Source organism: Mustela nigripes, chromosome 7 (assembly GCF_022355385.1).
Source record: "Mustela nigripes isolate SB6536 chromosome 7, MUSNIG.SB6536, whole genome shotgun sequence".
NCBI lineage: Eukaryota > Metazoa > Chordata > Mammalia > Carnivora > Mustelidae > Mustela > Mustela nigripes.
The window spans coordinates 29,685,704-29,700,036 of NC_081563.1; the positions used below are offsets into that span (position 1 = coordinate 29,685,704).

At 42.7% G+C, this 14,333-nt stretch overlaps 1 protein-coding gene across 9 annotated transcripts in view; it reads right to left on the reverse strand.

Moving 5' to 3' along the window:
• The window catches only part of LTBP1 (latent transforming growth factor beta binding protein 1), a 400,132-nt gene that overhangs the window by 190,329 nt on the left and 195,470 nt on the right, over nucleotides 1-14,333 (reverse strand). For all 9 annotated transcript variants that reach the window (XM_059405447.1, XM_059405446.1, XM_059405445.1 and 6 more), the window contains 2 exons: nucleotides 3,737-3,961; nucleotides 2,272-2,546 (listed from right to left, as the gene is read on the reverse strand). In XM_059405447.1, the coding sequence (XP_059261430.1) occupies nucleotides 2,272-2,546; nucleotides 3,737-3,961 (500 nt within the window). The remainder of the gene's footprint in view (nucleotides 1-2,271; nucleotides 2,547-3,736; nucleotides 3,962-14,333) is intronic.

Genomic DNA, 14,333 nt, shown 5'->3' on the forward strand with positions numbered 1-14,333 from the left:
TTTTTTTTTTTAAGATTTTATTTATTTGAGAGAGAGAGACAGAGAGAGAGCACAAGAAGGGGTAGAGGCAGAGAAAGAGGGAGAAGCACGGAGCAGGGAGCCTAACACTAAGACTCCATCCCAGGATGCTGGGATCATGACCTGAGTCGAAGGCAGACACTTAGCCGTCAGAGCCACCCAGGTGCCCCAGCAGTATATTTTTAAATGCCCAGATCATCCTAATTACACAAATTAATTGGGCAATCACAGGTACCGGGCAACACTTCTCTCAGTAACAAGAAGACAAATAGTGAGAATGTTTTCTGAAAACAGGTCTCATTTTGAAGCTGTGTATGAGTGACTACACATGCAAAATAAATTAAGAACTGAGATCACTGCTGGATCATTCAGACCCAAAGTCAGAAAAGTATCCAGATAAGGAAAAACTATTCCACAGAGTTCGAATTATTTGGGCAACACCACTAATTACCCAATTCACTTTGACTGTATTGTCCAGCTGAGGCTCAAAAGCAGTTTATTTTTACCCATTCTGGTAAGCAATCATCTCCCTACTATTATACCAAAGTTGTAAGTTTGTTAATGCCTCCTTTTGTTACTTTTTAGGCTCTGTGTTCCAACTTGGAAATCAGGGAGAAAGATACTGGGCACGTAGTTTTAAAAGGACCTGGTTTTTCCTTTCTCATGACCAACCCAAGCCGGAATGACTAAACAATGCAAATGGCACCAAAATCATCCTCTCTCTCCAAGGCCAGCCCAGGGCAACATTGTGAAGTGTGAAGCTTCTTTAGACCACTGACCCTATCAGAACCTGCGCTTAGCACAAGAATCCAGTCTTCACTTCTAAACTAAATTGATGACGTTCCTTCTCTAAAAAGCATTTGTCTAAGCCTGGTCTTCAACTGAGGAATGAAAAGGTGCCCTTCAGTGGGCCCATGTCAGGTATCTGCAGGGGGGTGACAAAGGTTATGATTGGGGAAATCGAGCCTTCCTTGCTTTACTGAAATTACAGGACATGAGCAAACACCTACTCTATTTTTAAGTTTGACTCTATCTGGATAGATAAGCATCTTCTAAGCTAACACTTGCAGAGTTCTCTAATGTTGCAAAGCAGGGCTCACATTATGTTGTCTCATCTTGACACACCTCCATATTCTTAGCTCTAACTTACAGACAAGGAAGCTGATTTCCTAGCACAGTGCTGGGCCCATGGCACTAGCCAAGACCCTTGACTCTATCCCCATGGGTGCTCTTTTCTATTTGGGACTATAAACCAGTTTTGTCTTACTGCCCTGGAAGAAAGAGTATAACCCTACCATGAACTTGTCCAGAACCTAAAAAGTATTTTCTAGGTGTCAAAGCAGTAACAACTGATTCTACAAATACTTCCCACACACAGTATTTTTTTTTTAATATTCAGATAACAACAGCTAAATTATAATATAGTTACCTCATCTACTCTTCTCATGGGGGATCCAAACCATATCAAAATGACAAGGAGAACCATCGGACAAATCGACATCACTATCATGCGATCCCAAAGCAAGCAGCACAAAGTAGTTAGGGTAGAGGAACCAATGTATTTCCATTGCCTTTGCTATGTACATTCAACAATGAGTTTTAAAGAAAGTCAAGCCTTTCTCCCACTTTATTATATAGGCCTGAAGTTACATGTAAATTCAATATTAAAATGCATTTCAAACAACTCTTGTATCGCCATCCTAGTGATGAATTTTTATCAGGAGAGGAAAGATGTCAAGTTATTACTACACAAAGGGGTCAGATTTCCTCTGTACCTACAACCCACAAGCTATTGCAAAAAGGCATAAAGGTTTTCAAACATCTTTGCAGAATTCATCTCACATACTATGTCTCACGTCAGACACATATTTTATACATAGATCACCTTAAATGAAGAAAATATATAAACAGGCAATCATGGACTTCCAACAGCAATTATGAAAGATCACTACTTAATATTACAGACTGAGGTCAGCAAACTTTTTTGTAAAGGGCTTTGCAGACCACATTTTAGGACTTGGCTGTCACATGATCTCACCGACACAACATAATTTTATCATATAGCATGAATGCAAGGACAGACCTACGCACATGAATGGATGTGTCTGTGTTCCAGTACAACTTAAAAACAGGCTCGTGGGTCAGTCTGCCAGCCCCTTCTGCAGAAGATGATCTTACCAACCCTGGTTTTCCTACTACTACAAGACCACATCTAGAAGGCGTTCCTAACACAGGCTAGACGGTGTTGCTCACCTGTGACCCAACGGTTTCCTGGAAGCACCGGCCAAGCTGTGTCTTCGCAGCCACGGGATAGACATGAGGGATGACTTGCTGGTGAGAGTATGTGGAATGTACTGTCTGGGTCTTCTGGACAGGAAGCCCTTGGTAAGAGATTTGGGATTGGCCTGGTTGAGCTTCTTTTGCCTTCTGGCCTGTTGGGCCATCAATTCTTGAAACCTGATGTATCTGGACTGAAGCCTCTGGAGGGTGTTTCACATGGATGTTGACTATGTTGGGAGGAAATTTCACTAAAAGAGATCAGAACAAAAAGTCAGTCATGAATATCCTGCAAATTGGCACGAGAGCAAATATTACATACACACGTATGCAGCTATATGTGTATCCCCACCCAGGGCATAAAATATAGAGTGCATAAGCATGTCTGCTGTATAGCCATCAACTCTGGAGAATAAGAGGATACATCTCAAATACAAACTAGCCCTGAATTTATGTATTTTTAAGGGATAAAATTGGATGTACACAGAGAAATTAAAGCCTCTCCCAGTAGCCCATTCATGAGATAAAAATTTGTTTTTCAGAGTCAGGAAACTACGAAATCCATGCTGCCTATGGTTGTTGGGTACATTTTATCAAAGGATAGTAGTAAAGACTCAAGAGTTTGATTACTTTTGCATCTCTCAGAGTTTCCATTGCCAAACTTGGAAGATACACCTTTCTACATCAACAGAGGAAATAACAATTTCACAAAGCGTCATTCTCTGGGCCCGGACAGAAGAGTGTGGACGTACTCGTGTGCATCTTGTGACCCACCAAAGACCCACGTGTGATATTTTATGTATTTACTTTCTGCTGCTTTCACATACAATTTCATCTTGTGATGCTAACACTCAAGTTTTACAGAGTAAAGGCCAGTCACTCTTCTCTGACCCCTTTCCAAAAACTGGGCATGGAGGAGATGCCAGGTTTAAAAGAATGAGTTAGTCATAGAATTCCTGAGCTCCAAGTGACCTAGTTTACCTTCCTCTACAGAGGAATCAACTGAAGCCCAGTGAGGTTAACTAATTGTTTATTACTAAAACTAAGTGCCCTTCAACTACAAAATAAACCAGGCATTCACCAGCAGGTAGCATGTGATCCAAGAGCATATTTGTCCTCAACACGGCCTTGCTCATCTTTCTGTTTCCTGGGCCTTCCCAGAAATGTGCAGGTAATAGCTTTCCGTGCTCAGAGCCAGCACAGAAGGATGGGCTCCTTTCTGGTTTATTTCCTAGATACCAAATCTCTGTGGTCTAGAAAGTACTGTAGCCATTGACCTGGGCCCGTATTCTGTCCCTGCTGCCATTTCTTGGGCCACAGACCACATAACTTGTTTCTGATTCAATACCAGCCCTGCCAGGGGCAGATACTCGCTTCCGTGTGGGTTTGACAGGTTAGCAGAAGTCTGATGAATGGGCAAAAAGAAAATAAATAAGCTTACCTTTGACTCCTTGTTGGCTGGTCATGGTCAGAGGCAAGGTATGAGTGGAGTGGACTACATGGGTTCCCAGGGCCTTGCCTGACTGCTGGGAATGTTGATACAATTTTGGCACGCTGCCACCGTGGACCGGGATCTGACAAAGCTTCCCTGTGAAATTCGGAGGGCACTGGCATTTGTCCCTTGAGCTGCACTGGCCGCCATTCATACATGGAAGATGGCAAATGACTAAAAGGGAAAAGAGAAAATGTGGAGAGTTGGTTAGTTTCTCAAATGCTAAGTAACAACCAACCAACAAAACTCCCAAAACACACAGCCCATTATAACCATTACATTCCTGCTGACTTTAGAAACAGTCAACAACAAACTACATGAAGAAAACAATAGTCTCTGTTACTCACTGTCTTCTCGTGTCATTTAACTCCCCAACAATGGAAAGAATTCAGGAAGAAGAAGATCTCTATATATGTATAGATATAGATATAGATACAGATACAGATATAGATATAGATATATGAATATAAATAGATGTATGTATATATAGATAGATATAAATATATTCATAGATATGAATATACACACACATAATCACTCAAGATTATTATCTATCTTTTGCATTCTATAATTACTTTGCTTTTGTGTTTTATTACTTGTTTATTAACTGTATCCCAAGATTATAAAGTCCTTGGGAAAAAGAGATATCTCTGGCTTAGTGATTTTTATATCCTTGGCATCTAGAATAATTTCTGGCACACAGGAGACATTAGTTATCTCCTCAAAAAATAAACAAAGAAACACAGGGGAGTGCCAAAAGTATGTGTTGAGGGTTTTCACTAAGACAGGGAGCTAAGTGCTAACCAGAACCAGGGAGAACAGTGTGGGCCCTGCTGTATAGGAATTTGCAGTCTCATTAGGATAATAAGATCACAGTGAAACAGCAGATGCGTTTGTGAGTGATTAGAAGTATGAACTTTAAATGATTTAGAATAAAGAAAGATAAAAGGACATATGGGGTCAAGAACTGTAAGGGGAGTTTTAAATTCTGTCTAAATTCAGCTTATAGACAACTTCTTTATCACTAACAAATTCTTCCCATCAGCCTTTTTTTTTTTTTTAAAGATTTTATTTATTTATTTGAGAGAGAGAACACGAGTGAGAAGAAGGTCAGAGAGAGAAGCAGACTCCCCGTGGGGCTGGGAGCCCAATGCGGGACTCGATCTTGGAACTCCAGGATCATGACCTGAGCCGAAGGCAGTCGTCCAACCAACCAAGCCACCCAGGCGTCCCCCATCAGCCTTTTAACATGATCAGATTCCCACCAGCTTAAACAGTAAAAGTCCCTCAACTCCATTTCCTTCCAGCTTCTACCCTCTTTAAATTTTCTCCTCCATGATCAGCATTTCAAAGAACTGTCCACTTCTCCACACACTACCATCTAGCTTGGATCCTGCCTGTTTTCTACAGGATGCTCCTCTTACGAAAGTGACTTATAGGCTTCAGGTTGCTAAACCCAACAAACGCATTTCACTCTTCCTTGGATATCCATCACATCTCACTCACCCATTGTTCTCCTTCCTCTCTGCCCCTTTCAACTTAATATGCTGCGCAGACTCCACTTCCTATGCCTTTGAAGTATTGGTATGCTTTAAGGTTTGATGTTAACCTCCTCATCTTTGCTAATGCTATACTCCTTCTCTACCACGCCAGATGCTGATGTCACCCAAATTTGTACTTCTTAACCAAAGTTTTCCACTGAGCTCCACACTCTCTACTACAATATCTCTTCATGTAGAGATTCCAGAAGCAACTCAAACTGGAAATATCCAAAATCAAATTCATCATCTTCCCCTAATACCTCCATTCACCAAGTGGTCCTTAACAGAAACCTCACTGTTGCTCCCGCATTTCACCCATCCAAGTATCCAGTCCTGGAGGTCCTCCTTTGTAAACACTCATCAGATATGTCCAGTTTCTTCCCATCACAGGACCCCTGGTCCTTCTGAAGGTTTTGGGGTCTCACCTTATTTTCTACTACTCAGCTAAATTGAATTCCATTCATTTCCTCAGTATTCAGGGTCCTCTTGTGCTTTACCTATCCCGTGTCCACGACCTGAACACTCTTTCCACTCCAGCCCCGCTCACCTACTTGACACCTCCTTATCTTTTAGACTTTGCTTCATTGTCCCCTTTTCTAGACGCGTTCCCAGTTGCCCTTCACCTGGGCGTGGTGTCCCTCTTCTGTGCCTCCATGGTTGTCATTCACTGATGGTCCTGGCACCTAGCTTACCGCTGCGTGGGTTGTTTGACTACTTTTGTGCATGCCTCATTCAGCGGGAGTTCTGTGAGGTCAGGGACCTCATTTTGCTATGTTTTGCTTCTAGCACGCAGTTCAGCTTCCAGAGGAAAGCTGGAGGTGGATAGAACACTGACTAAAACAATGAAACAATGTGCGCCTACCACTTTGTCCAATGCCATTCCTGGTGCTCCTGAAGATCCAGCCCCTGCCCTTTGAGAACATGAAAGCTAACTGAGCAGACGATAAAGGGTAGCTATCAACACAGATCAGCACAGAAGTGACAACTGGAAATTATAAAATGCAAATCTGGTGGGCTATCAGAGAGGAGCAAACACCTTTCTGGGAAATCAAAATAGACCATACGGGAAAGATCATTTGGGGTAAGTCTTTGAGAATGGGCAGGGGTCAGAAAAACCAAGAGAAGTGCTTTTGAGGAACACGAAGGAAGGAAGCAGGCATATCTGGGAGATCATGAATACAGCTGTCTTGTTAAAATTCTGGGTTCCTGAGGCAAGGGGCGAGGTGATGAAGTGGGAGAGGCAGGCTTGAGGCAGACAGTGCAAGTCCTTAAAGGCCTGCCTGGTAAGACGTGTGAGTTTTACTCTGCAATCGGGAGCTGGGAGGACCCAAGGAGAGAACTCAGGAAGACGGACTCTCAGGAAGATCTCTCTCATGATGGCAGGTGAGGGTCGCTGGAGAAGTAAGCGAGGAAGGTGGGGAATTCAGTTAGGTGGTGACGGTAGTCACCGAAGCACACGTTGAAAACCACCCAGATGCGGATCACAGCAATGGGAACCGAGACACACACAAATATAATGACAGAAGGAGAATCGGTACCCGGAGACAGGACACAGGAAGTAATGAACAGGCCGAGGAAGAGAGGGGACCGTGGAGGAGGAAGGAGAGAGCCAGACAAAACGACTAAGGGGGCCACCCAGACACCGTGTGTCCAGGGCCTGCCCATGCTGGATGGAAGCTGATATGCTTTCTCCAGCGCCCACTCCACTGAGGTATTAGGTAAGAGGAGAGGAGTCAAAGCTGACTCCGTGGTTGAATCAAACACTTCATAACTCCCTGTTCACTTCTCAATTCAATTTCTAGGTCACTTGGCTACGGTGGATTCACTTGATGTGCAACAGGCAAGGGGCATCAGGCCAAGATTTAAATGTATTACAAACAGTTTACCACCAGACTAAGGCATTCTTCACTTTGCATGGTTCCAACGTGCTTAAATTTCAGGGACCACCGTTTGGTCACCTAACACCAGTAGCCCCCAAACAGCAGGGTTCCCACTTCAGTTGTCACAGTATATTAATGCTGAAGTACATAAAGCACAAATTTCACCGCTAGCGTTTTGGTCCAGAAATCCCCACGCGAATAACCGATGCCTATCATGATCACCAAACCACCGTGTCACTTCCACGACGGTCGGCATCTGGTCCCTGCTCGTCCATCGTTCAGTTCACACGCAGACAGACAGACAGACAGCAGGCAGTCGTGTTGCCCTCCCCCATCTCATGGGAATAAACTCACTGGACATTTTACAGAAGTGCATAATCAACAGAAGGTATGGGGTCAGCACAAACAAGTGTAACCCAGAAATAAAAAGCAGTAACAGTGGAATTTCACTAAATTGGAAAGTCACTGTAAGGAAGAAGATGAAGATGTCCCAGAGGAAGTGACATGGAAGGAACACTGAGTTCACAGCTGTGAAAGCACCAACGCTGGAAGCAGATCCAGACTCAGGAAGGAACAGGACAATTCACTGAAGCAGAGAAAAGAGACATGTCGTACGGGACACAATAAGAGGGCAAACATGTTCAAACTACTTTTGGTAAGTTCTCCTCAAAGAAATAAAACAGGTTGATTATCAGTGTCCCTAACATTTTAAATTGTAGGGCAATAAATTAATCTTAGCTTCCCTTTTATTTTTGCATTGCCTTATACATTTATAACCTACAGTAAGAAAGCTTTAATATTTTGACAAAAGACTGAAAAGGTCATAGAACTGGTCATTTCCCCATTGATTATTCAGGTGATTTTGCACAGTTTCGGTCTGCAGATCATATGGTCCTCTGGTGCTACGTAGACGGCCTACAATCAAAGCTAAAATAACTTCATATGTGTAACCATCTTTCCCCTTCACAGAAACGTTAACCAATTCACTTTTGTGAGATGTTCCTAACATCAACTTCTTTTGAACCTAACAGGAATTTAATCAGTTTTATTTAAATCTGCCTTTAAAGCAGCTTTCATGCAAGTGTCAAGGATGCACCAGAGTATGTGGATACAGTCATATCCTACCATACAGCTCTGGTAACCTTGTGTGTCTCTCTCTCTGTTCATAAGGAAACAGTTTCTGTTTGACTTATTCTAACCCATAAGTGGGCACTCTTTATAACTATTTATGACGGAGAGGTAAAATATCTATTCCCCCATTCCAGCATTTTCTAAAATCTAAATTACAATATCAAGTTCTCTGCCTCAACTCAATAACTACAGGTTGAGTCCTTTGTGGTAAGCTCGCTTTTTATAGCTCAATAATCTTTTATATCAAAGAAAACAAATTTAAAAATGAACCTACAAACTTCAGGATTTAACTATGAATGGCTTCTTTCTGCTTCCCAAGTTCATGCCGCTCTCCAAACAATCACGTAGTGATATATGGTCTGTGTCGCCAGCATTCTTTAAAACCTTCTCAACACATGAGGAGGAAAAAGACTAAGTTATCTTTAAGGCTGACTCGGGAAGCCTGTGGTATGCTGGCTGTAGGTCTAGCTATGGCACATATATTTTAGAACGTGTAACCAGGGGGTGTAACGTAGAATGCTGGCTGAGAAATTCCATTGCCCTGGCAGCCTGACATTTCTCCGGCCACCACCATAATTCACTAATTCACCCTAGGGCATCCCGTGGTCCCCTGGGACCTACTGCAAATAACGAGGTAGATGGATCCACAGCTTCTTATTCCAGAAAGTCTAACCTTGCGACAACCACTCGGTCTATCTCGCGGTAGTACTCTACGAGGTCAGAACGAGCAGACGGATCCAAGTTCGAGGTTTTAAATATGCCAAGTGTCTCAGTGGGTTCCACCATTCGCTCTGGTGTAGAAAACAACTTGCTGTACTCGAAAAACCAGGCTGATGCAACAGTCACATTTTACGTCACAAGCTGGAACTTAAACGAAGATATACTCATTTGGGAGATAATTGGCCAATATGAGCGGACTGAATTTTCTCAAGAGTCAGACTATAAAAAGCCATATTCCTTCTTTCCTGTTATCTCAGTTGACTATAAAAAATGCTTCAGCTGCTTGTCCCCAAAAGGCGCCCTCGGAATGTACTCGACTTTCCTGCAGCAACATCCTGGCCCCTCCACCCACCTCCTCGGTTTTCGTGCCAGCAGACAGACCATTTCAAGTTATTGTGGCTAAGGCAGAACAGGGAAAACAAACCTCTATCTGAAGAAAAACCTACATCTGTCATTTCACAGAACAGACACACACATGATTTTGATTTGAAGAGCTACTTAAAGTTTCCCACTTGTCTCTGATTAGAAGAATAATGTTCCCTTGAAGGGCTGCACCATTTTTGCTGATATCCCTGGGAGTATGGGGGGGAAAAAAAGCAACAATATCTTTAGAAAGTCAACGTTATCACTTCATTTCTTCCCTGACACATCCCTACACCACTCCCTCTTTTGAAGGGCATCCTTGAAGTCTACTCAGCCAGAAAGTGGGTTCATACTGTAGTTGTCTAAAGCTTTTGGGTAACAAACATTAGCTAATAATTAAGGCTACAAACCACTGCTCACTTAAGAACCTATCCCACTGCTCTAAAAACAAAAACAAAAACAAACCTTGCCTACTTGCCTTTTAATTCAGTAGGCATCACTAGAAAACAAACAAACAAAAACAAATAAAACCAAAAACCAAACCCAGAAGCTGAAAGCAGAGATGAAGGTCACATTCTTTTGAAGCCCAGACAGGATGGTGGAGGGGGTCTAGCCCTACACAGGAGCCAAAGAGAAAGCCTGGAGATTAGCAGGCATTTACTATAATTTAGGTTTGGGGTTTATTTGTGGAATGTAGAGATTTACAATTGTTCTGCTCTAAATTTGTCCGTAGCCAATTCTTGGTTATCTGTCTCCTAACGTAGATGGACTCACAGGGTCTTCCAAGAAAACATTTGAGATCTAGGGGTCCGGGACAACCTGTCTGAGAAGGCGGCGTTCAAACTGTACCTAAGAGGAGAAGAATCCGGTGATGTCACGAGTTGGCAGAAGGGCATCAGCAAAAGAAGAAATAACAGGAGCCAAGATCCTGAGGGGAGACAGGGGTTCGAAAGTGGCAGGAGCGTGGGAGACAAGGACAAATTGAGAGCATCTGGGCTGGACAGAGAGCGACAGGAGCCAGATTCCCGTTTCTTCCCCCAAGGATATAGGGCAAGCAGTAAAGGCAGATACAGAGCAACAGAATGAGTAGAAATAGAAACTAACAGCTCAGGACCAGGACGGACAGCCATCACAGGAGTCAGAACCAGGGAAAAAGAAAGAGGACAGAGAAGTAAGGATATAAACAGGCTTCTCTATTACGAACACACAAAATGTGCACTATAAATCTGCTTTGAGTTCCTGGACCTCATTTTACATTTTTTAGTAACTATTTAGCCAGATACAAGTTAAATTCCAGAAGGTTTAATTTAAAACTCATTAGATACAGAATCATTCCACTGGGAAGAGGATTTTTTTTTCCTTTTTTTTTTTTTTAAACGTGTGAGAGGAGAGATTCATGTTCTTGATAATACATGCAAAAGGAAAAAAAAAAAAAGAGTCCAAAGAAATCTTGGGGCAAAGAAAAAAAAGCTTTCATAGGAGTTAAAAATAGCACCCACCACTCTCTCCCCGCCAGAGAGAATCTCTTCATTTTACCTGCTCTGGTAATTAGGAAGACCATGTTCATCCCATCTCCACTTACCAAATCCTGAGGTTTATTACTGGGCTCGAGTTAAAGGGATTGCAGATTTCAAAAAATGCAAAATATCAACCTTAATACAAATAAGAATTCCAAGAATGTCACTAGTTTTTAATGCTGTGTGCATTAGCAAATGCTTCAATACCATGTTCTGTTTACAATCCCAGAGATATGGAGCTCTGCCACACACATGCACACTAGAGCTTCTAACTTGGGATGAGGCCATTCATCATCTCAGCTTTGTTTATGGATTTCTGTTCCTTTAGCTTCAACCTCACCAGAGCACTGAGCTATCTAGTCTGATCTCGTTGAATCCTCTGCATGACCTAAGGAGCTCCATTCATCAATGCTATCACAAAATTCGACTTCCTACCCTTGAGCCACAGAAGCGGTTAGTGCAGCTCTGTCTTCGAAATTCCTGAACACCAGGGCTCTTTCACCCTTTGGAAAGAAACACAGCAGCTTTTGCAGGCTGCAGAGTCAACGCAAAAATCCCAGACACCTTGGGACGGAGGTATCCTCTAGAAACAACCTCTGAAAACTGAAGCAGGTGTTTTCACTTTCTGGGTTACGGTGGCCCCGTCTGTTAAAAAGGGTGACTCCATAACACAATCTGCAGGTTCTTTTCCAACCCTGAAATTCTGGTTCTCAAGAGTTTAACCAAGTCAGTCGATACCGTGACATCCAGACGGCCCCCTCTCATCTATGGGGATGGCGGGATTTACATTTTAAAATGGGGAAGAATGACTATCCAGACCCTTGCAATTTGTGTAGAAGTGATTGGAGTTACTCTGCTAACGGGTGTGTTTTATTGAATTATATGTATAATGTATAATCAGACATGGATTCAAACTTAAGTTTCATTCTTACTAACAACACAGTTAATAAAATGCTCAAGGAGTTAGGAAAAGTGGGCTTCATTTGGCAGAGTCATATGAGCATATCACACTGGGGGGTGGTGGTAATGCTGCCTCTCAGGGGCAAGGAAACAGGTTTCATCAAAGGATGGCAGGTTGTCATCCTCAGAGACCCCACCTTCTACAATGCTGTCACTGCAAAACTCTGTACAGACACAATGCCATTCTAGTCACCACTGCCTGGCATGTTCTTTGATATCACTGCAGAACGCTGCCTCCAAAACCAAGTAATACCACTTATGCCTAGTACCAAGTAATACCACTTAAGCTACAAACAATAGTATTACAAACAAAGGTTAAAAACCTCTGAGTATTTACTGTAATTTTCAAGCTCTGTGGTGTCTCCAGGGACCAAGTACAGATTCCCACTAAGCTCAGTAACACCTGCTTGTTATTTGTTTATTCCTAAGCCTCAAGAAAGGACTTACATTTAGAATTTTAAATTCTAAATTTTAAAATACCTGCAAAGTCAAAACCTCAGTAACACATCTCTAACACAAAATTGCACTCCAGCCTTCTGACATCACAACCAGTCCAAATTCTGGCAGCGCTTTAACGTCTGGCCCAAAGATGGCCCCCAAAAAAGGAACGTTCCTCCAAAGAAAGGGGCATGCTGTATTCTAGAAAGAATGCTAGAGCCAATTGCAAATTTGGGGCTGGCATCTAACAACCTGTGTCATGTATCAGTCTATGTTGTGTTATAATTATTTTTTATTTTTCCCTCTACTTTGTTTTGAATATGGTAGGAAAGAGGCTATGGTGTTCTCATCTTTGTACCTCCTGTATTCCATAGCACAGTATTTTACAAATAAGAACTCAACGAAAAATTCACACCCATCTCCCAAAAATTCCAAATGGGAAAGAACCCAGCAAGTACCTATACGTCTTTCAAAACTCCTCGTTGTTGTTGTTCTTGTTGTTTTCCTGACACATGATCACTTAAGCATATACTGGAGTAGTTTTCTAACTACTAACTTTCTAACAATGTTGCAGAAAGTGCTAAGGTTCCACAGAGGTGCTAGAAAGTATCTACCAAATAATCTAACTCAAACACCTTATTCTACAGACAGTGAGCTACAGACTTTGTGTGTACTGAGGATATCATGGCCATGTAGTCACAGAAATGGGACCAGAACACAGGTATCCCAAACCTTGGTGCGGTGCTCTTGCCCACACAGCCCTTAGGATGGAAGGACCAAGAGCTGTCCCTCAAATCTCACCAGAGTCTTGCCTCAAGCCCTTGTAAGTTCTTCTTCCAGAAGCATGCTTTTCATAAGTGGTTATAATAGAGTTTACTAACAGAGGCCTAATTCAGATGGGAGGGTTTAGCTCACTGCAGATCAGGGAGGCTCATGAACTTTTCAAGGGAGCTAAATACATAAGTTGAATCACACCAGGGCTTCTTGTTCCTCTAACAGAGAGACACATGGGTTTTCTGGGCTATAGCCATCAGAGGAAGAGTAGGGGTGTAGGTTCAAGAACAACACAATGAAAAAGGAAATGAACAGCATTTGTTGGATAGCATAGATTGGACCATTTCCATCACTGAGAAAACTCTGAGGCACACTGCTGGTCCATCACACGTCCCCCTGAATTCCGCTGAGGATGGAAGTGAAGGCTAGAAGCTCAAAAGTGGTTGTTTGCTCATTCAATGAAGATACATTGTAGATCTACCGTGGGCATGTCCTATTCCAAGCATTTGGCAAATATCAGTCAACAAAACAGACAAAATTCTCTGCCCTCCTGGCACTTCACTTCTGTCATCTGCACTCTCTGTGAGAATCTGGGCAGAAGGAGAATTATTTTAGGGACCAAGAGTCAATCAGCAGGACATGGTCGGAGAAAGAACTTTTCTCCCAGTTCTGCAGGCTACTACCACCAACCTGGCCCTTTCAAGGAGTGGGAAGAGGCATTAGGCAGGACAGAGTTCTGAGGAAGGGCCTTACACGGGGCAGGGGAATGGTTCTCTCCTGGGGCTCTATCTGTAGTGACCCTGGAAGGATCTAGACAGGAAGACCTGGGCAGATGCCATGTGGTGACTACAGGTCACCAGAACTAGGTGAGGAACAAAGCACCCTTGGGGATCCTCAGACACACTCACACAGAAAGTAGGGACAGAAGGGATAAAGGTTCTGTGTAAGAAGGTAAGGGTTTGGGGCTAGCATACGCTGGCTTTTTCATGATCACTCTGTTACCTATACCCACGAGCTGGTGAAGCCTACAAGGACATCTGGGTTACAGTTACAACACTATAGTCCACATGTGCATTCTTCTGTCACTACATAGCCACACTGTTTCATGTTAGATACTGCTACAGAGCCTTAACATTCATAGGAGCTATCTAACGGTCTATTAAGTTGACAGAGGATAAACTACATAGCCACTCCTCTCTTTGTTTAGATGACATTTCTGTTT